The sequence below is a fragment of the Agelaius phoeniceus genome, chromosome 10 (genome assembly GCF_051311805.1).
Source record: "Agelaius phoeniceus isolate bAgePho1 chromosome 10, bAgePho1.hap1, whole genome shotgun sequence".
NCBI classification, from domain to species: Eukaryota; Metazoa; Chordata; class Aves; order Passeriformes; family Icteridae; genus Agelaius; species Agelaius phoeniceus.
This window is the reverse complement of record NC_135274.1, coordinates 18,467,252-18,489,537: the sequence shown is the minus strand read 5'-3', so window position 1 is coordinate 18,489,537 and position 22,286 is coordinate 18,467,252. Positions and strand designations below refer to the sequence as shown.

The 22,286-nt window shown below is 41.4% G+C and overlaps 1 protein-coding gene across 5 annotated transcripts in view; it reads left to right on the top strand.

The window, feature by feature from the left end:
• Window positions 1-381: 381 nt before the first annotated feature.
• Window positions 382-22,286, top strand: part of ABCC5 (ATP binding cassette subfamily C member 5) — a 44,231-nt gene continuing 22,326 nt past the window's right edge. Inside the window, exons 1-7 of one of the 5 annotated variants that reach the window (XM_054638986.2) lie at window positions 382-541; window positions 1,722-1,896; window positions 14,876-15,033; window positions 15,279-15,434; window positions 16,153-16,300; window positions 20,955-21,188; window positions 21,297-21,470. In XM_054638986.2, coding sequence (XP_054494961.1) covers window positions 1,768-1,896; window positions 14,876-15,033; window positions 15,279-15,434; window positions 16,153-16,300; window positions 20,955-21,188; window positions 21,297-21,470 — 999 coding nt within the window. In that variant the 5' untranslated portion in view covers window positions 382-541; window positions 1,722-1,767. Of the gene's footprint in view, window positions 542-1,721; window positions 1,897-14,872; window positions 15,034-15,278; window positions 15,435-16,152; window positions 16,301-16,388; window positions 20,491-20,954; window positions 21,189-21,296; window positions 21,471-22,286 lie in introns of those variants that run through there. The other 4 variants (XM_077184047.1, XM_077184048.1, XM_077184049.1 and 1 more) reach the window with 4 other exon arrangements.

Here is a 22,286-nt window from a genome sequence, read left to right as displayed (position 1 = left end):
GAACAGAGCGGACCCCGATTCCTCCCACGAGCACTGGCTCGGTGGAGGGACCCGTCCTTCCCGCACTGCACGGTACGGTACAGCCCGGTACGGCACGGCTCAGCACGGTACTGCGTTGTGCTGCGTTGCATTACACTGCACTGCATTGCATTGCGCTGCCGCTCTCCCGAGCGGCGAGGCGCGGTGCCCCGGTGCGCCCGCCCCGCCGCAGGGCCGCCCCGGCGGGCGGCGAACGTTCCAGACCCCCCACGCTGCGGCAGCGGCGGCGGGACGGGGCTGGGCGGGGCGCGGCGGGACGGGGGCGCGGCCAAACGGAGCCGGCCCGCGCGGGGCCTTGACGGAAATGTAGTTCATTATAAGCAGTGAGTGAGTGCCCAGGTCTGAGGGGTGGACTACATCTCCCGTGGGGCACCAGGAAGGAGCGGCCGCCGCAGCGCCCGCCCGCAGGCGCAGTGGGGACGCCGGAACCGCTATAAGCGGCGTTGTTTGGGTTCGCGGCCGCGGAGCGGAGAAGCTGCGGCGGGGCTGTCGGCGGGCGGAGGTGAGTGCGGCTGGTACTGGGGACGGGCGAGCCTTGGTGTGGTGAGGGGGCGGCTTTGCTGTCCCCTCTCCTGTCAGGAGCCCGGCCGAGCAGCCCCTTCTCCTCGCCCCCGGTGAAGGGGCTGCGCGGTGCTCTGTCCCGCCCGGGCTGCAGCCGGGCGCACCTGTCCCTGGGCGGGGCGGCTCCCGTGCTTACGGCAGTGCGGCGGAGACACGGGGGGGCCGGGAAAGGAGAGCGGAGGGGGGCTCCCCCCGGGCTGCTGGGGGGTGTCCTGCCGGGGGGGCTGTCCCGCATCCCCGCCGCGGGCGGAGCGCGGAACCCGCGGGTGCAGCATCCCCACCCCGCGGTGCTCTCGGCGGGGATGCTGCAGCGGCGGAGCCCTGGCAGCCCCGCGCAGCCCGGCAGAGCCGCTGGTGCAGTCTGACCAGCGTAGCGCAGCCAGGCGTCTCCCATCGCCTTAGTTGCTGGCGGGTGGCAGAATGCGATAAAACTGAGTTATAAAACAGGGTCTCGCAGAGTGAGTGATTTTTGTCTTCCAGACTCTGGTTCTCCTTCTGACCTTTCAGTGCAGTTTGATAGACTGGGTGGAAACCTGCAGCACTGAAGGTGTGACTCATTCCTGTGCATGTCTGCACTTAAATATAGCTCAAGCCTATGGAGTAAGCGAGCAATGCTATGGAGAATGGACACAGTTTTCTCCAGAGTGTTTCTACTGACTAATGTTATTAAGTGATCTCTCCAGAGAGATTGGTTTTGCAAAACTTTTGTACCAATAAATTATTGTATCTATGCAATTTCAAACTCTTTACAAAAGATTTTGGGGATTTGGTCTTCCCAGGCAAGTTTCTCACGGTTTCAGCTAAATGCTGTAGCTATTGCTTTAATCTGTCAGATTGCATAATTGTATTTCAGAGATCTAAGGGAGGAACTATGACAGCACTCTAGTGCATTGAGGATCATTGTACTATTTGATTACCTTAGGGTATGTTTAAACTAGTTCATGAGAAGTTAGTCTTGCATGGACTTTGAAAGCCATGTTATTACGGCACTGTTGTAATATAACTCATTTACTATTGTGTATTGATTTTGATTCTGAAAATTAACTTTAAAAATAGGTGACTAAAAGTAACTGGTGTATTAGGCACGGCACATAACGAAGGGGAATTTAATTATTTTTCAGATACTTGAGGTGAAGGTACACGTGTAAACCCTGGCGTTTACAGAAGATGAAAGACATCGACATAGGAAAAGAGTACATTATACCCAGTCCTGGGTATAGGAGTGTGAGGGAGAGAGCTGACTCGGTGCAGCATGAAGAGCAGGAAGAGCCTAATTTTCAGCATTCTAAACTTAAGGTCAGTTTCTTTTTCATTGTTTATTTTGCAGTCTTTATGCTTATTAAATTGCATGCAGCAGCCTTTTTGCTGTGCCAGCTGTATATAGATTTGCTGCATTGAAGGTCAATAATGAGTATTGCCTGTTGTGTGGAAGAGGTCATTCCAAAGGGTGCTGTAGCTATTTTGATAACAGGTCTCAGCACTTACTAAGCATTTTTCACTTTTAAATGTGACTTTTCAGTACCATTTGAGCAAAACTTTTTTCTAGTATTCAGCTATTGATGTGAATCAAGGAAGTTTTTTAAACCTTTGTGTTTTAGAGAATCATTACAACCAAGGAGGAGCAGTGAAGCACTCGGCACAAATCATGCACCATTCAGTGTTGGCAGCTGAAAAAACTCTTAATCATGCCATGGTTGTTTCAAGGATTAATTTTCTAAAACAGATGTCTAGCTTGCTCTAGTAGCTTGACTTTTTTACTTTTCCCCTCAGATGAAAGTAATTATTACTGAAAACTTCCTTGAACATCTGTGTATTTAACATGGTGAGGTATCATCATAATTCTAGTTTATTTTGAGAGCTGGGTCTTGAAATAACCACTGGCTTGGAGTTAGCCTGTAATTGTTCGGAGCTTCTAATTTTTAAAGCTTGTTTTCACTGGGAAGAGTGCATATACTACCAAGTGCTATAAGGAAAAAAGGCTCAGAGAAATGGAAACACCCATGCTGATGAAAGATATGGTCAGAAACTAATAACCTCTGCCAGCTGAAGAAGGTTAAATATTTTCCAGTGCTAGCATTCAGAGCAGCTAATATTTTCTTGCATATCCTGTTTTTGACCTTTTCTGAAATACTCCAAGGACTGATATATATGTATACACACTGTAGATTTTTCTCAAGACAAACAAATAAAGTTAATAGTGCTTCTGTCTGATTTTCACAATGATGAGTTCCTTGCAGATGTGCTGCTGGTCATTCCACATAGATTGCCTGTGAGAGGGTTGGAAATAGGGGAACTTGCCATATTTGTACGGAGCAATTGTGAAGATCTCTAAAGAGGCTTAATCTTTGCTGTGCTACAGTAGCTGCTGAGATACTCTGTATTTCAGCTTCCCTTGTTTCAGTGGGTTTGAGGGTTTCCCAGGGCTGCTCTGCTGACTGGGATTGGAGAGCTGAGCTCTGCAGCAGCTGAGTGCAGCCTGCAGGCCCTGCAGCTCGGGTGTCCCCACAGGCTCTATGACTCAGCAAGTGCTGCTGCCGTGTTCAGCAAGGTGGTGTCTGATTGCATTACAGCAGGCGCTGGTGCACAGCCGAGCCCTCGAGTCACCGTGTGGGTTTTTAACGGCGTTTGGCATGTTGATGTCATGGGCTTGCCACCCACCCTACCCTGTCCGGTAGCAAATCTGCTCTGTCAAATTACTGGTGACAACAGTGATGCCATTGGTGGGCAGCCCTGTTTCCTGACCAGTGGCAGTGGAGTTCAGCAGTAATCATTGCATGTTATCTCTCCCTTTTGGTCTGCATCATCTAATCAGGATTTAACTTTTAAAGGAAACCATCCTTATCTCACCTGTGAATTTTTAACTAAATGAAATCATGAAACCAGCATATTTGTGGGTATTTTTATTTTTTTTTTCCTTTTTTTTTTTCTTTTGTGGAGACTGAAAGTAAGCCAAATCCTGCATGTCTGTACAGCCTGGCATGAAAATCTCTAACTTTGAGGCAGCTTCAGGTCAGCTTCTCTGTTACTGGTCTTTTTTACCCTTCTACCCCTACCATTTGATATGCTGCTTATGACTACAGGGTAGCACACACAGATCATTGATTGCAAAACAGGGGTGTTGCAGACATCTTTTCATTAGAATCCTTTCATTAGGATTTTTCCTGCTGAGAAGTTTCAGCCACAAGATGTAAACAATGGTTATCTGCTGCTGTGGAATGCAACAGGTCCGTCTGTGATTGGCCCATCTTGGATGTTTATAATTAATGGTCAATCAAGGCCGCACTATCTCAGACAGAGTCTGAAAGAGCTGCCTTTTGTTATCATTCTTTTCTATGCTATTCTTAGCTAGCCTTCTGAGGAAACCTTTCCTTCTATTCTTTTAGTATAGTTATAATGTTATACATATATATCGTAAAATAATAAATCAAGCCTTCTGAACATGGAGTCAACATTCTCGTCTCTTGCCTCATCCAAGAACCCCTGTGAACACTGTCACACAGGGGTTTTGTAAACTTGTGATTACTGATGTAAGAGAAGAGCTTACTCAAGCTCATATATTGAACTTTATCTTGTTTGTTGTCTTTGAGTAGAAGAATGAACTGAACTTGTTTTGCTAATGGCATCTTCCGGTTCTGATAGGATTCCCACTTTACTTGGCAGTTATCTTGTTCAGTATGCCAAGGTTGTGTTAATTTCTAGCTCAGACATTGGTACCATTTTTGTTTAGCTAGCCTTGCAGCTCGGGTGTATATAGTCCACAGACACAAACAGCTCTGAATTTGTTGCTACATGTCAGTGAGATTAAATCCTGCTTGCTTGCAGAATACTAAGGTTAAGTAAAAGGAGAGGTATTCATAACACCTTATCTAAGGTAGGCATTCATGTTTGTGTACCAAGTTTTTCCTTTTCTAGTTGAAACAAGCTCTGGTTTCAGCAGCATACTTGGCTTAGGGAAGAGCAAAGACTTCCTTTTCATAAGGCTGAGCTTTGTCTGTTTGGTAAAGCACTTTCCCTCTGCATGTAAGGAAATGGTAGAAGCTGTGAAGAAAATGGTGTTTCAAGGGAAGAGAAGGAACTCTGTCCTTTACTGTATCTTTTATGGAACCTGGATTGGGTTAGATGCCTGAATTGACTTGGCACAGCTGGCGATAGAACACAACAGGGGGCTGATGTGATGAGGAAGGGTAGGACCACAGCAGTTCAGATAGAGGGATAAGCTCTAGTGGAACTCTCTCACTTGGACAATAGAGTCCAGTGTACCATCAGTAGAGATGTTGTGACTCTCAAATTTCTTGTAGAAAATCTGGCTCAAGATTTTCTGAGTGACCAGAAAATGACTAAGCTGTAAGCATGATCTGTATTGCCAGGAACAAGCTGCAAGCAGATGTAGTCTGTTATTTCACCACTAACTTCAGATCTTTGTGGAATACAAGTTTAAGGCTGTTTTGCAGCAGACTTTCACTGCATGAGGTGGCCTTCTTGCTAACATGGTGCACCCTTTTAGGGTGAGGTAGAATCCTCTGTGCTCTGGGGACAGTAGTCAGGGGCCACTGGTTCGTGGCCAGTGGTGATGACTGCTTCTGGCAGGGCTACAAGTACATTTTGCTGATCAATAATATGACTCATTGGGGTTTTTTGTTGCCTATATTGCTGCATTTTCTGTGTCCTTCTTACCTTGAAGCAGACAAGTCTAGTTGATTTTCTGATCATGATCTTTATAGGTGAAAGACCTGTTTTACCATTGAGCCAAGGTCCCAGAGTTTTTTTTGTGTGCCTCTTCTTTGCATTGCAAAAGATTATATTCAGCTTTCCATTTTCTGTCCTGAAACCTCCATTCTTGTGTTTATTTCTAGCTGAAAGGATGCTGGATGCTACCACAAGTGTGTTCATGACAATAGTGAAAAAGAACTTGCAGTTCTTTCCTTGGAAGCTTAAATGCTGCTTGGTCACAGCTTGAAAGATCACATCTCTGAAAGACAGGAGCTTTTCAAATAGGCTTCCTGGAATCATAATTGAAATAATTCTGCAGTATAAGTAGGTCTAATCCAACATTTCCTGGTACTTAATGGGAATGTTGCTATAGAAATATGGACCTTTGAAATAGGCACTTGGGGACTGAAATTCAAGAAAAAAATTATTCAGCTTGTGAATACATATATTCACCTCATGAATAAGTGTTTGCAGTGTGTTCTGATAACAATTGATTTTTAAGTCTTTGGAGACCTTAATGTAGCTTACAAAAGACTCTGAACTACATGTTCCTCCTGCATAGTACCATACTAATTGGGCTTATTGTTTGTGGGGACATGCCTCTGCTGGAGAGCTTGTAGGTGTGCTTGCTGCCTAGCACTACAGTGAGTGGTCTTTATCTGTAAAAGCTGTTACATGACCAGTGAGTAATAATTAAGGAATGTTTTGAAATATTGATTTGTACTTACACCTTTAGGACTTTCTGTTTTCAGAATGTGCCTGTGCCTTTCAACTTGCAGCTACAGTAATTGTATGTAGTTTTTCTCATGGAAGCAGTGGATTCTGGGGAGGACAGACCCCACTGTCCATTAAATATGCTATAAAATGACAGATGAGGAAGAGAAGTAATTTATTTTTGAAGTGCTTTTGGAATAGGCCTGTCTCAAATGTTGATTTTGTTTATTTGATGGAATAGCAAGCAATGAATTTAGCTTTCCTACCCCATTGCAGTTACAATAGAGGAGGATATGAGAACAAGCTGCTTCTGCAGTATACGGAGCTTATGAGAACTCAGTTCTTGGAATTCAACTTCCCACGTTAATGATGCTACAGCACTTATTTACAAATTGTACTCCAAGCTGTAGTTGGTTCTGGCTGGAATGTACTGTTCAGGACTAAGTTCTCGCTGCTGAAGGATAATGACTGCATCTGTGATGAATCTCAAGTGCAAATTGCTGTGTTTCAAGGCACCAGGCAGGGGAACTGTAGAGATCACTTCAAACATGCAGGAAATGTGTTGCTAACTTTAGCTATCAGAAGCCCTACTAATAATCCTGTCCTTACCTTGATCTCTTGTTTTTCAGGTTTGTTTCTGACATCTTTTGCCCAAGACAACAGGGAATGTGATCAGAACTTGTTGGAACTGATGTAAATCCTTCAAGCACTGATAGCTTTGAAGTGATTTATCACTGAGTATTTAAATAGATCAATTCTGCCTCAACCTCTCTGAAGCATCCGAGTGTCTGAGTCAACTGAACAGCAGGTTAAAAATAGGGGTGTGAGTGTAGCCTGGGTGCTTCTGCCTGTGCCCTCCATGCTTAGAGCAGTCCTAGACAGCTTAACTATAAACTGCTACTTGTAGCTGAAGCTGCTGGATGTGTCTGCATTTTTTCAGATGATTGCATATTTTCATAACCAAGTAAACATTTCTTTACTTTTTCAAGTCAAATGAAAGCAAAATGTAAAAATCTAATTTTTTTTTGCAGCAGTTCTGTTATCTTTGAGAACTTTGCACACAATCAGACAGAAGCAAACATTGGTGGTGCTTTCTAAAAATACATTAATTCCATGATATCCCCAAAGAACTGAACTGATATTGGTTACAATATGTTTTGTTGTTTTACCATTGAACTTCTGCTAGTCAAGCAGTCACTGACACAGTAATCACAGAATCAAGTGATTCTGTCAAGGATCACTTGATAGAAGATCCTAGAATTGTTTGGTGTATGCTTTAGGATGACCCTCTAACCACACTGTAGAAGGGGTGTCTCTACCTTGTCCTCCATGCCTAGATGCACATATCACCATCAGAGAAAGGAGCATATCCAAAGGCAGTCATGTATCAAAAGTTTACCTGACACTTGGAGGGGGGTTTATGGTGTCAGAGAAGCCTTCCACTTCACAGCAGGAACAAAAAGGTGATGTCTGTGACTGGGTAGAGACATTTTCTATAGGAACATTGACATTCTGGGTAATTCACAGCTTCCATTGGAACTTGACTGCCTTCCTTGGTGCACAGCCATCTTCTTTCCATGTCTTAGCCACATCATAAAACCTCAGCTCTGACCACATGCTGGTATTGTCTTTGACTACTGTGGGTTGCTGTTCCTTTGTTCAAAGCAGATTTCTAAATCAGCCTGCTTGTGACCAGAAGTGTGTAAGGAGTAGATTAGCTATGAGTGAAGGAAATCTTGCAGTGTCTTTTCCATTGTGGTATTCTATATTAGTGCTGCAGACATTCTGCTCTATGGCTGCTTCAGAAACTCAGTGTACAGCTATAAAGTGTTCGCAGAAATATTCACTGCATCTATCGCAAACTATTTGTGAACTCAGCTTGGAGCAACTTAAAACTCACATATATGTGGGGGGTTCTGACGTCTTGGGACACTGGGATGGTTATTACTTTTTGAAAGTTTGTATCCTAGTGATAAGAAATAGTCAGTTGTGCTCTGAACCACAGACGGCAAACAAGCTGTTCCACAAACAAAATCTGTGTTTCAGTTGTTTTTGAGGATGAAGGTTAATGAATTTCAAAGTCAACATGTTTAGAGCCCTGAGATGTTTGAGTCTCCTAGTTTACTGTTTGCTTTTGGAAGCGTGTGTTGGTGCAGGAAGGTGAGTTCAATACATGATTGTTGTATTGGGCTTGGTAAATACTGTGGTGTCAAGGCTTCTGCTGTCACTGGTTGGTGATTCCACTCAATAGGAGTTGAAGTTCACAGCCTCCCTGGATGCTCCAGGTGGTGCACAAAATTCTCTTGTGTAGCTTCTATTGTGACCTGGCTTAGGCATGGCCTGAATAAAGATTGCTACTGAAGAACACCCCCAGCATATGGCAGGGTGTTGGGGTGGTTCAGGAGAGCAGAGCTTACCTGAGCAAGGCAGGAGCCAAATTCTCAGCCTGTGCTGTGCTAGGTTGATCTGCTTAGTGAGGAGTTGGTTTCCCATTTTTGTAGGCAGAGACATGTGGGGTGCCAATGCTAAAGCTGGTTATTTCCAATTCCAGAGGAGTCTGCTGTCACTGTGTATGAGCTGTATAGCTCCAGTGCTGGATGATCAATGTGCAGTCTTAGTTCTGAATGAATCCTAGAACCTTTGCTTATGAGGTCATGAATACTGGTTTTAATGCAAAAGAAAAGACAGGAATTAATGGATTCCACAAGCCTAAGCACATGCATAGCTGCTTATTAGTGCATTCATAGCAGCTACAGTTGCAAAATCCTAAAACAAACCCTTCATGCCAAACTCTGTATTTCTTGGATTGCAGGAATAAGTTGATTTGCTAGGAAAGAGTTGAGAACATCTCACCTCAAAGCTGATGCTGGCCAGAATTCAAGGGCAAGATAAAATAAGAAATATTCCTGTAAGAAGCGGATATACCTGTCCTCACCAAGGACAGGTGATTCTGTGATTTGTGTGCCTCAAGTGAAAGTGTTCAATATATGTGACTAAAATACTCAGGCTTACCAGATGTACATAGCCTGACCTTGTTTGGCTACAGAGTCTTGATATCAGTACCAAGCAGTATTGGGAAACTTCTGCTTTAATCTGAGGATGCATAAACTCAGGCTAGCTTTGAAACCATGACTGCAGTGTTAATACAACTTCTGCTAATCCTGGCCCAGGAAAGTAACAACGGATCTGATGTAATCAAGTCACATGTAACTCTGTTAAAGTGGACTCCAAGCTTTTCTATCTCTGAACTGTTGTGGTAAATCAGAATATGTTTCTCAACAGTTAATTTGGATCTTTTAAGAGAAATGTGGCACAGCTGTACTTATTCCTGGATTTGGCTATGTGTTTGGTGCTGTGAGGAGCTGTTCTTCCAGGTAGCAGAAGCTGGCAAGGCAGCAGAGATGTGAGGTTTTATTTATACTCCCCTTTTCAGAAGGTTGAAGGAAATGGAGTCTCTGATTTCTTGATCTGATTCTTTTATGGCAAGTAACCATAATTTCTAAGCATCTGACGCTGTCTGATGGTCTCACCTTGGTGCTGTGTGAATGCAGCTGTGCTGTCTGTACTTTGCAATCAATGTGTGCAGGTCCCTAAAGGATCAATGCCTCCTTCCTGACACCCACTGTCTCTGATCTAGCCCAGTGCCTGCTCCTTGTTGCCCCAGCATCAGGGAGACAGCTGGTATGGGTGGATGATACACCAAACTAGTCTTAAATAGGCTCATGTTTTAATCAGGCAGGGTATTATAAAGTATCCTAGCTACAGAGAAGGCTGAGAGCCTAATGCTGCAAATCCCCTTGTTAATATTTTTATAGATTGTGTACTGCATCAAATCCAGTGAAAGGAGAAGAGAATTGTCTTAGTAGACCATAAAGTTCATAGTGCATTGCTGTTCACCAAGCAGCTGCAGACTTGACAATGTTTGGACTTGCAAACCTCTTTGATTTTCAGATGCTCTGGGGTTTGATGACTTGCAGTCTGGACAATGCTATAGGGGTTGCCTGTGCTACCTGCAGAAGCAGTGTATATACCCCTTACTCCTTTCTAGTGGGAGTATTCTTGGACCCAGAGGAATCTCTGGGAAGAATGTAATTACAATTCAGGGAATCTTTTCCTAGACTCTCATTTTATTTCAGTTGTACTTAAGCTGAATGGAACAGTTGGTTCTTTTCTTCCCTTCCCCAGCCCTTGTATACAAGCTAATCACTAATCTTGTTTTGTAACACCAGTCTTTTAATGAAGTCTTTAAATATTTTTAAATTGCTCTTCATCCTGGAGTTGTAATATGGCGAATGCTTTAAGCTCTGAGCAGAGCTGGTGATGATGGAATTATTTCTCATCACATGCCCACCTAGTTCTGAGCTCTGCTCTTCTGGTCTCTAGGTTTCCCATTTGCCTCTCCTTGCTGGGGACTTTAGAGGCATGAGGAAGCCTGCTGAGCTCTGGCTGCTAAATGCAAGGGGTAGGAGTTCTGTTCTGCAGTGTTGCCAGCTCAGAGACCTTTACAACTTAAATCAAACAATTTTAACTCTAATAATAATTCAACCACAGTATGTTTAGTATTCTATGTCAGCTGCAAGGATTATTAAAAAAGTAGTTACAGGTCTGTTCTAGTTTCCTGTCAGCTGCTGGTAGGACCAGAAGAGATGCAGCTTCTTCCCTGCTGTGATTTGAGACCTGGAAGATGTTCTTCCTTGGGGAAGAAGGGACAAAGCTCTTTGGGGGGGTTTGGGCTGTATGCACACATCAGATTCTTCCTCTGCAAGATGAGTAAGGGATGGAAAAATCTGTTTTGCTTTGCCTCCAGTCTTGTCTGGCTTTGCAGTTGTGTGATGTTACAGTTGTCAAACCAATAATTGCTACCTTCTTTTAAATAGGAGATTGTTATAGGACTGTGTGAAAGGCTAGAATCTCCCTGAGTGGCTTTTTCCTTCCCACCTACATGACAGCTGCTTCCTTTTTCTTTACCTGTTCCCATCCTCAGATGCCCATGTTGCCTGCTTAGCACATTTTCAGAAGAGTACAAGTTCACATATTTGAGTTTACTTTCCTTTCTGAGTATGTTTCCTCTTGCCATTCTTGCTTCTTATGGAACTTCTGACATCATGTGTATATGACAGCTTTGTAGCTTGGCTCCTAAATTTCCTGCATTTTCATGACCTTGGATTGTGGATTTGCTATGTCTGTCTCTAATTTAATGAGAAATAGTTTCCCCTTGCCCCTAAACCACTAATTTTCCTCACATCACTCAGGCTTTCTGTCATATGTCTTGAGCCAACCATGTAATCTTTCTGACTCTCATTACCTTATGTGCTTTCCATTGCTATGACCAATTTCCTGACAAGGAATTCATGCCAACAGGTGCTTGTATGGTTTTGTTGTGTTCCTAAGCTGTAGAAAGTCAGATGGGGCAGGTGTGCTCTGTTGTAGCGGCACCAACTGTGCTTCTCTTTCTCTGCCCCTCTGTGACCCACCCATGAAGGAAGATCATGTGTGCAGTGATGCTTCCTTGGAGCTCACCCCACTCTTGGGAATTGCCCCAAGATTAAAAGTTTAACTGTTTTCTTAATCTGTTAATTCTGACAGTCATCTATTGAATTGTATCAGCCTGTACTCAGGTGTGTCAGGGCTTCATGGCCTGTGGAGTGCAGAACTATTATGCTCTGTTAGGAGATGCCTATGGCTGCAGAAAATGTATTTGGCATCCACCAGCTGTTAAAAAGATGCTGGATCAATGATTGTTCTTGCCCGCTGTCACGTGTTTAGTAAGCCATGATATGCTTATCCTATGTGAGTTTATTTCTCCAGTGTTTAGTCCATTTATGCATTTGAACCTTACAGTATCCCATGACAGAGACTTCTAAATTTAAGTGTGCCTTGTTCTTTTGTTTTAAGTTCGTGGTCACTCTCTAGTTCTCTTTCTTCAGGCTTTATGTACCACTCAAATACCTGTACCTTTACTCCTTTTATCTATCCAGCTGAAAAATCTTAAGTTTATGCTATTCCAAGCCCCATTGTTATTACTGCTCAAGGAAAGTAAGTTTAATACCCTTTTTGAACTGAAGTGACAAGGGGCATAGTCTGGTGTTCAAAAAGGATGCAAACCCTAGGGTTTTTTAAGTGTTATGGTAATGTTTTCTGCTTTATCCTTTGTGTCTTTTGTAATAATTCTTCTTTTTTTTTGACCTTTTGTTGGTGCTGAGTAGTCACCTGCTGTTTCTCAATACACATCTGATTGAATCTTCCTCTTCCAGTTAGCAATGTCTGATTTAGACTTGTTTTGTTTCTGTGAGCATTTCTTTGAGTTATCAGTACCATGTTATATCACTCATTTAATTGCTTGTTTCAGCATATTAATAAGTTGATGAATTAGAAAAAGTGCATTTTCATTTATTTTTCACGTTTATTAGATATTTATTTTGATAGCAAAGCTGGGGCCTGTTGTAGCACATTAGTAAAGACTCAAGGCATTGGTTTCCAAGAAAACTGCACACATGCAGGCAATCAGAAAACCTAATCAGAAACCTAAATTAGGTGTTGAGATTGTTTTGTTTTTTTTACTTCAGTCTTTTGTTCCTGAAGTGCATTGTAGAACAACTTAGGAGCCTCACTTCTTCCTGATAAACTGCTTTGAAGATTTTCTAATCTTCAAAGAACTACACAGAACTGTGGAGCTGTTCTTAAATCTTAATTGTACAGTGGTGTGGTGCATTTCTTTCTTGATTGTCAAATCCCACATGTAAGACTATCTCACCAAGATGGAGATGAGCAGTGCTCTCAGTGAGGGGTTTGTGCTTGTATTTGTCTCTATGGCAAGACATTATAAAGGCAGCGCCCTTGTCTTTATCAATGCAGCTTTTCCACATTTGCTGAGAGAACTCTTGAGCCGCTCTGAAGAGTTTAATTATTGTTCACAGTGATTGTTTATGAATATTATCTTTGGACTGCCTAAACCCCTTGCAATTTGTACTTGCTTATTAAAAAGCTATTCTTGTTTCTGAGTGGGTGAAACCCTATTTTTATGCTCATCAACATAGTGTTTTCTGTTTTGGAAGATTTTTTTTTTTACTTATAGGCACTTTTTCGTGTGCTCTGAAAAGTAATGTTTATACAACTAGTTTATGGCATCACTTAGAAACAAGTGTTTTATCAGCAACAAGATGTTTGGGCAGTTCTGCCCCGGGCCTCTTGTGGGAGTAACACAACCAACCAGTTAAAAATTCCTCTGCTGTATCCAGAAATGAGGTGATGCAGAACACTTCCCTTCTACTAACTCCTTTGGGATGTTTATGGCAGGTCCCTTATTAATGCTGATTTGCATAGGTTTAGTAAGGCAGTGTTGCCTTAGTGAGTCAGTAATTTAATATAAATTGAGTGAGAAGTCTTTTAATTCAGATTTCAAGTACTGTGTATTTTTGAGTCACTCCATGTGTCATAAGGTTTTAATGTTTTTTTGTTTTCATGTTATTTGACTATCTTTTGTTCCCATAGCTTTAGGTGATAGCTTAGCAAATATGTTTTTTGAGATAGAACCATGGATTGTTGACACCATGCTTAGGCACTATTTAGTAATTTGGTTAAGTAAATAAGGGACAGATTAATGACATTTTCAGTTTCCTGTTCTCATCCTTCTCATGGGTGGAAACAGTGTCTTAGTGTGCTATACTATTACATGTTAACATAGTACAAAGACCATGATAAATGATGACACTTCCAGAAACAATTACATGACTTGGAAGTCAGGAACCAAGTGCTTGCATTTAGTGTTTGCTGGAGGCTTCACTGCATCACAGTTGATTCTTTTGAAGGAAACAAGCTAACTTGGCTCTGATAGGTCAACTAATAAAGGTAGAATCATAGTACCTTTGTAAGACGTTCAGGAAGATTTTTATCTCAGAATTTTTTTTCTACAAGTTAGCTCACCTGCAATAAACTGGAATACAAGCAGGTAACATGGTCCTGCAATAAATGGCACATGAAGTTAGCAGAACCAGTCAAGGGCCCTCTGCCAGTACAGATAACAGGCTCTTTTCCTCATGTACTTTTGCCACGTCTGGCTGCTCATCAAAACATTTGTTTGAACTTTGCAACATTTTGACTATCCTGTATCACTGCTGTTTCTCCTCTTGGATTAGCATTTAAGTCTGCCTTTCCCTGGGGCTGTGGAAACCCTCCCCGAGATAAGGCTTGCCTTTTAAGTAAGTGGCTGTTACCAAAGTTGCTGAGCCATTGAAAAACTGTGCCTGGGAGCAGAGAAAATTGTCATTTTTGTTACATTTAGATTAGGGAAAAAGAGAAAAAACAGGAAACATGATAAAAGTAAGTACAATTCTACTTAGTGCATATTTGGTTTTTTTAATTTAATCTAAAGTGTTTTTGAAGAAGGGACTTTAGTAGAATTCTGAAAATACTTTGTATTTTCTGTGGATAAGAATATCTAAATTATACTAAGAGGATGTAAATTCGTCAAGAAAATGTCTTAATTTCACTGCATAAGCCAATCACTGATTTCCTGAACTGATGTCATAGGTGCTTGATGTTGTAATCTTTCTCTATCGTATTTCCTGTGGCAGGATTAGTCTGGTCTATCCATTTATCCTTTGAATGCACAGGTGCAATACTGGTACTGATTTGTTCTGCAAATGCAGCAGTCTAACACAGATCTAGAACCTGTGCCTTCCATGGCTTTGCTGCCAGGATGAATGAAGCCTGTGGTCTAAGACATTGAAATGACTGTGATTGTTGCACAATAATTTGCAGAAGAAAGAGGTGCAAAATTGCTGGAGATGGGAGTCATGGACTTCAAATGTAGTTTTGAAGTCTGAATCTGTTGTCTTTCTTGTAAAAGCAGATTGAATGCCAGGATGCCTTGGAAGCAGCAGCTCGGGCAGAGGGCCTGCCACTGGACATCTCTGTGCATTCCCAGCTGAGAATGCTGGATGAAGAGCATCACAAGGGCAAATACCACCATGGTCTGAATGCACTGAAACCCATACGGACCACTTCCAAGTACGTCTTTAGGCTACCACAGAACTCATACAGCATTTGCTTTTCAAACCAGTGACAAAGCAGAATTGCAGATGTAGGTCTGCTGACTGGTACTGGAAACATCAGAATTTGTTTAGCAAGTGTGGCTGGCATGGACCATTTGGTACTCTGAGTGCTTTCAATGAGAGGAGGCTTTGTTTTTCTTGAAGATTGACATTTCCTGTTTCCTTTTTCATTTGTTTGTGATTTTTCTTTAATTCTTTTAGACACCAGCACCCGGTTGATAATGCTGGGCTTTTTTCCTCCATGACCTTCTCCTGGCTCACACCTTTGGCCCACAGAGCATACAAGAAAGGGGAATTGTTTATGGATGATGTATGGTCTTTATCAAGGCATGAGTCTTCAGATGTCAACTGCAGAAGGTAAAGACATGCATTCATTATTATTTTCTTGTTTCCATTTATTACGTTATTACATGCAGGCAATGGTATATTGTTGCCCTAGAAGAACAGCACTGACATTTTGTTTTGCCTTTCTCAGAATGGTGGAATTCACTTTCATCTTTCAGAGACAGCTTTCTCATTCAGCACAGTTTCTGTAGCCTTGTCGATTTCAGTGAAATTGGGGGATTGTATCTTTAGGAGTGTCTTACAATTATTCTGATTTTGCATGTTTTTAATCTGGTTTTCTATTAAAACAAATTTTTTTCTCAAGGCTACAGTGAAAAATTCTTGTGCTAAAATGAGAAATGATACTGTCAGTAGCAAGGTGACTTGAATGTGGATCAGATCTTCTGATCAGGCTTACCTTCTATGGTTAATGAGAATTTCTTCAGGTTTTGACTCTGCAGTCTTCAGTCAGTTCAGCAGAGAGACTGTCAGTATATTAAGACTGCCAAAGAAACTCCAGGCAAAGAAAAAGCATTATGTTTTTAATCCCTCTATCCTATGGAAGTAACACTACATAGATATTTCTCTTTACCTCACAGAGTGTATTTATTTTTCTTAATATTATTTTTTGTTGTTCTGAGCTAGGAAGCACTTAGAGTTTTCACAAAGAAGTATGTATGAGACTGTACCTTCTCTCATGGTGAAAAATTTATTACATGAATAAATGTCATAAGTCTTCTGTTTTTATTAGGCTGGAAAGATTGTGGCAGGAAGAACTAAAAGAAAATGGGCCTGATGATGCTTCTCTCCGGAGGGTTGTGTGGATTTTCTGCCGCACCAGGCTCATCCTTTCCATAGTGTGTCTGATGATCACGCAGCTCGCGGGTTTCAGTGGACCAGTAAGTAATATCCATCCTTTTTTTAACGACCCCAGAGGGCTCCATCTCGTGGCCAACTGTAAAATCTTAAGGTTTCATTGCAGAATCACTTAAACGTTTTGACTAGCTAGAAATCTTGGGGTAAAATTCCAGAGCAATTCAATAATCCAAGATAGGATTCCTACAGCTGATGGATCAGTTGCTGAATACCCAGGCAAGTTCTTGGGGAAGGGAGGGGGAGTTTAGGTATCCTGGAGGAAATGGACTTTTTGTTTTTTCTCTTTGGTTTTGAGTATAGTTTAAAGTTCTTCCCTAACTGCATAAGCTTAACTGCATAACTTGCTTTTTTCATAAGATTCTTATGTGCAGGTCTTCTAATTGTTTTTCTCTTTGAAATTCTGTAAATTTATCTTGGAATAAAATTCAGTCTGATAAAACCCTAATCTTAAATTATTGGCATTAATAAGTCTTCAAGAAGCGGACCGAAACAATTCTGAGAGCACTGCTTAAAAACTAATGTGAGCAGGTCTCAAGAAGCCTGTGGGCATAGTCTTTACTGATCCTACAGAGAATGGCCAGACAGGTTTCAGGTAGAAGTGTTAGAAAACGTTGTTGCCTCTAGGAACAGCTGCTGTTTGTTGCTGAGGGTCGTTATTGAAGATAACAACATGGGACTTGACATTCACGCCATTTTTTGTCACCTGTTTGTTGCACGTGCTGTGCAGATTTAAAGTTGAAATTTTGACTAAATTTATTCTCTACACATTTCCCTTGAGGAGTAGGAGCAGTATTACTGCTAGTAGTACACGTTTGTGTGCTGGTAAGCTGGAGGTTCATTTCTTGGGTAAGTACACTTGGGTGCACTGTTAGGTGAAATGTCTTTTTAAAATGTTCTCCTGCTTTTCAATGTCTTATCAAAAAATGATGTTCTGTTTTTTAAGTCTTCTTAAAGTTTGCCTTGTTTCATGTAATATGAATAACAATGAATGTTTCTGTGGTATTGTTTTCTTTGTAACATTTTATAGTTGTCTTTATTATAAAATACATGAACATACTCTGGTAATTAACAATAAATTATGATTAAGGTTTTAACAGCACTAGCTTTTCCCAAGAAGAGCTTCTGTCATTGTTTCACTACAGGGCTTGAGGAGCTTCTTTTATCATTAGCAAAGAACTTGCAGCAGGGTTACCCCTAATTTCTGTAGTGTAATGGTCTCAATTTGTCTCAGCCAAACTGCTGAATGAGAGAGAGCCAGAGGGGAATGGAGAAAACAAACCAGCTTGATTATGTTGGGGGCTGCTGCTGCAATTGATGCTTGATATGGGTAACTTAAAATTATCTACAGACAGTTGCCCATTTACAGACAACCTTATTCATTTTTCTGAATAAGGCCCAATTCATTTTTGGTTCTACCATTTGGCATGAAAATAAGTCCTTACCATCCCTCCTCCCTGTTTTTAAAAATGGCATGCCTCAGGGATATGCCTATGCTGTCTCCTCAGAAGTATCAGTGCTTTCTTGTATTGCTACCCCCTTTCAGTCACCTGAAGGTGAGAAGGGAGATCAGGAAAAGCACTTGACTTGACCTCATGTATTGGAGGAAAATTATAAAAGTGGAGTTAAACACTATATTAAACTTAAAAAATTTAAATTGAATGTCTATGATCTTAAAATGCCAGCAAATGGCTGTGGCTTTGCTAATGAGCATTGTGATGGTTATAACTGGAAAGGAGTTGTTCCAGACTGCCTGTGTGGACTCTTTTGCTTTGGTTGGGTGTTTTTTTTGGTATCAGATCCTTCAAGGGTCTTCCTCTTTTTTTATTTTGATACATTTTGCATCTGGCACAGAACCTAAACCTGGTGAGTCAGCTGCATGTGTCAGACTGCCTTGTAATAACCATCAGAATGTACTAGTATAGGTGATACATTATTTATCTCCAATAAATACTTGCTACTATTTGATCAGCTACCAAAACTTCCAAGTTCTGGTGGAGGAGCAAAGAGGTTTCTTCATTACGAAACATAATTGGTTTAACTCCAGGTCTGAACAATGTACCTGTTTGCTACTGTTCAGAGCTATTCTTCCCGTTTGGGAGATGGGGAAACTTGCTATTTTAGTGGAGCACAGCTTGACACTTTGGTCAGTTACTGGAGGGGGGAGTGGTAAGCTGTGGGAGGTAAGTGTTCCAGTTTCCCCGTTGGCTCCGGCTGCAGCCTGCCCCGTGCTGGGGCGCGCCGGCTGCAGCAGGGACGCCGGCACTGCAGTGGGACCAGTGACAGAAGCTGTTCTTCAGCATTTTCAGGATGGCTGTTTTCTGCGTCAGGATGAGGCATTCCTGCTGGCCAGAGCCACCGCCAAGAGCAAAGGTAAGGTAATGTTTATTCCATGGGAATGCTTAAGACAGCCCAGCAGCTTGTACCAACCACTACGGTAATAGCCGCAGGAGCTCTCTCCCCCCTTAGATTATTTATATGCTGTAATGTTTTTGTTTTGTAAATAACTTTATGCTGGATTCTTTTCATTAAACTAATATGAATTTGAATAGTACTTGTTCAGATGTAAATGTTAATTTTCTGTGACTTTTTTCCCCTCCCTTTTCAAAATTCTTTAATCTGCTGTTTCCTCTTTTCTTTCTTCTGGAACAAAAATAAATTGGGGTATAATGTAAGCTGGTCTCTATTTCATCATTGGAGATGCTGAATCTATAAAATAGTGCTGCAAAATTGCACTAAAGTTTTGGGAGGAATGAGACCCCAGGAAACATCTGCTATCTTTATACATCCTCTCTTGGAGACTTTCAGCAATGCTGTGGTGTGTGAGAAAATGCTTGCAGTCTGCGACCATGCTGAGTTACAGCTCGTGAGGAAAAAAGGGGATTTTCACCCCAGTTGCTCAGTGACTCAGTTGCATATGTTGGATTGAATACTGGAAAAAGAAGTCAGTAATCTCCACAGTAACTGCAGACCAACTGTATGCAGTTGTGATCCAAACAGTCGATGTAAAATTAAGTCCAATCAGGAGAAAGTTGGAACGCAATAGATCTGTGAATGTGAGCTCCTCACATTTGTTCAGTGGTCGGTATGTAAATTTTCTCAGTGGCCATTCTAGAATCTGATGGGCATCTGGCTTTAATTCACACCTGTGAAAAAGAGCAAAATTATTTACAGCATGTTTCCTTGGTTCTGATGTACAGAATTATTTTCCTCTGAACAGATGAATTTGATCTCTTTTTTTGTTTTGATATTTGGTGCTGGGCTGTAGCTATCAAAACCTTTGCTGGAGTCGTGGGGTTTTGTTTTTTTCCTCTCTCTTCAAACTATATAGAACTACTTGCAAAACATGATTTAGCCAAGAGGACTTCAATGGACTATGATGTGAAAGGCTTCTCAAATATTTTCTTTGGTCTCAGATTTTTTGTTGATTTTTCTTGTGGGCTAAGGTAATTCTCTACTCCGTGCTAGTATATCGAAAGCACCAGTATTTTAAAACATCATTTGTTGAAAAGCTCTCTAGGAAGTCTCTTGCTGTCTGTGAAGCCTTACTGTAGGATACTTTTGAAACCAGATTTCAGAATTTGTGCAGCCTCAGAAACCTCCTCTGTTGGTACCTTCAAGTTTGACTTCTTTTGGACTCCGTGGACAAATACCATTCTGTTTTTGTATCTTTATAATTTTGTGTATAGATTTAAATCTAATTTGCTAGAAGCTAAGACTGACTGTTAGATATTAGCCCTTTATAATTATCCTGTATGTGCAGATTGTATGTTTATACAATGGTCTACCTGTTGTATAGTGTTCTTGAGTTGTTACCATTTAAGATGACACTTCATTTCAAATAAAAGCCTATTGTTTCACAGTTAATAATATTTAATGCTGGTGGTTGTGAATTGTATGATGTTATATTGTGCCATTGGACCACAAAGAGCTGGAGTTGGGAATTGGTGGTTGTGGGGGCTGTCCTCTTTCTGCAGGTGATGTTTGAAATGTGATTCCTGAGGTAAAGTGTTTGTTTTTGGGGGAAGAGGGTATGGGGAGGGATTGAATGGTTAATTTTTTTGTCTTTTTTTTTTCCCTCCCCATCCCCAATGATTTGTGGTATTGTGTACCTTGTGCTTTCTGCTTGTTTTTTTCTTTACTATTAAACTGCTGATGTTTATTTCCAGGAATATTTTGCAAATGTCCTTCTCACTCTTCCCCTCTACAACTGTAGGTACATTGTTCCTTTTTATCAAATAAGCACGTTTGAAGCAAACCAAAGATAAAATAAAAAAGGTTTTAATGTCACGTAAAGGAATGTTTCTTAATGTGTGCAGATGTTATAAGTAGTGACTATATTTTAAAACTCTTCTATATGATAATGCATTGCTTTCAGCTAACTGACACATTTATGTTAAGTTAGAAGACACGGAGGATTAGGAGCGTGCTGCGAGGAATATGGTTCCAAATTAAACTCTCTTTACTTACTAAATTTGACTCAGTGCTTGGCTCTCAGCAGGGCTTGTGTTACAGTACTTCTTGTATTGACACCTTTTACTTCTGGAAAGAAGATGCTTTCTATATCAAACGGCTCTTTTAAAAGCAAAGTAGCCTACTTATTTCTAACTTAACATAAAGTTGTTGTATGGTCTTCTGGGGTGATGGGGTGTTCATGCAAGCTTGCATTTCTTCCTGTAGGCCTTCGTTGTGAAACACCTCTTGGAGTATACCCAGCAGAGTGAGTCCAACCTGCAGTACAGCTTGTTTTTAGTTTTTGGCATCTTTATGACGGAAGTGGTGCGGTCGTGGTCCCTGGCACTAACCTGGGCGCTCAACTATCGCACGGGGGTCAGACTGCGCGGGGCTGTCCTGACCATGGCCTTCAAGAAAATCCTTAAGCTGAAGAACATCAAGGAGAAGTCTCTTGGAGAGGTAAACTGCAGCCGTGTTTTGGAAATGGCCATGTGAAAAGGGATGTGTAATACATTCCTTTGAGAATGAGCTGTGCCTTAAATCTAAATTATCTGTTCTGTTTTTCAGCTCATAAATGTTTGTTCCAACGATGGTCAGAGGATGTTTGAAGCTGCAGCAGTTGGCAGTTTGTTGGCTGGGGGCCCTATTGTGGCCATCTTGGGAATGGTTTATAATGTGATTATTCTGGGTCCAACAGGCTTCTTGGGATCTGCTGTCTTCATCCTCTTTTACCCAGCAATGGTGAGTTGGAGAGAGTCAACACTTCCTTCATTTTACTTAGGCCAGAGAAATGTATAGTTCTGAATAGAAGATGTTGAAATGTGCTAGGTTTAGCCAGTTTATAGCATTGCACTTTATTGAAGGCATTTACAAGATAGTGTATGAAGCAGAAATATGGAATCAGGAAGCTTAAAGTGATAAAATTAGAAAATGGGGATAAGAAAGCTGATAGATTTGGCTGAGACTAATATTCATAGCTCAATGAAACTGCAGAATACTGAAGACTTTCCACTGTATTCATTATACATGTTTTCTAAACCATGGAGGCTGAATACTGTGAGGTTCACTGTGGTCCAATTGATCTGGCCAAAATTAAGGATTGTGTAGTGGGAGTTGCATTTTAGAGGGGAATGAGGAGTGGAGTTTGAGCATGTTTTCCAGTTCTTTCCAGCAGTCCTCCTTTATTGATGGAGACTTCAAAAGAGTTGGCAAGTGTGTGAAGAAAGGCAAGGAGCTAAGGCTTCCTGAAGTAGTGTGTTGGGTTTGAATTTCAGACCAGGAATGGGATGAATGTAAGAGTTAGCAGATATTTTTAAAAGATATCAAACACAACTTTCTGGTTTTAGATTAGTTTAGTAAAAATGTTAAAAACTGGTTTGCTACCTTCATAGCACTGGCATGGATGAGAAATTGATCTGACTGGGCCAAGTCCTGATTTGCCTTACAGAATCAGGTTAAAAATCTGGCTAAAGTGGGGGTCAACTTCATGTGTCTTCAGGTTAACTTTGTGCTTCAGAAACTTTAACTCAACTAGTACTAATCAATACTGGTAAAAGT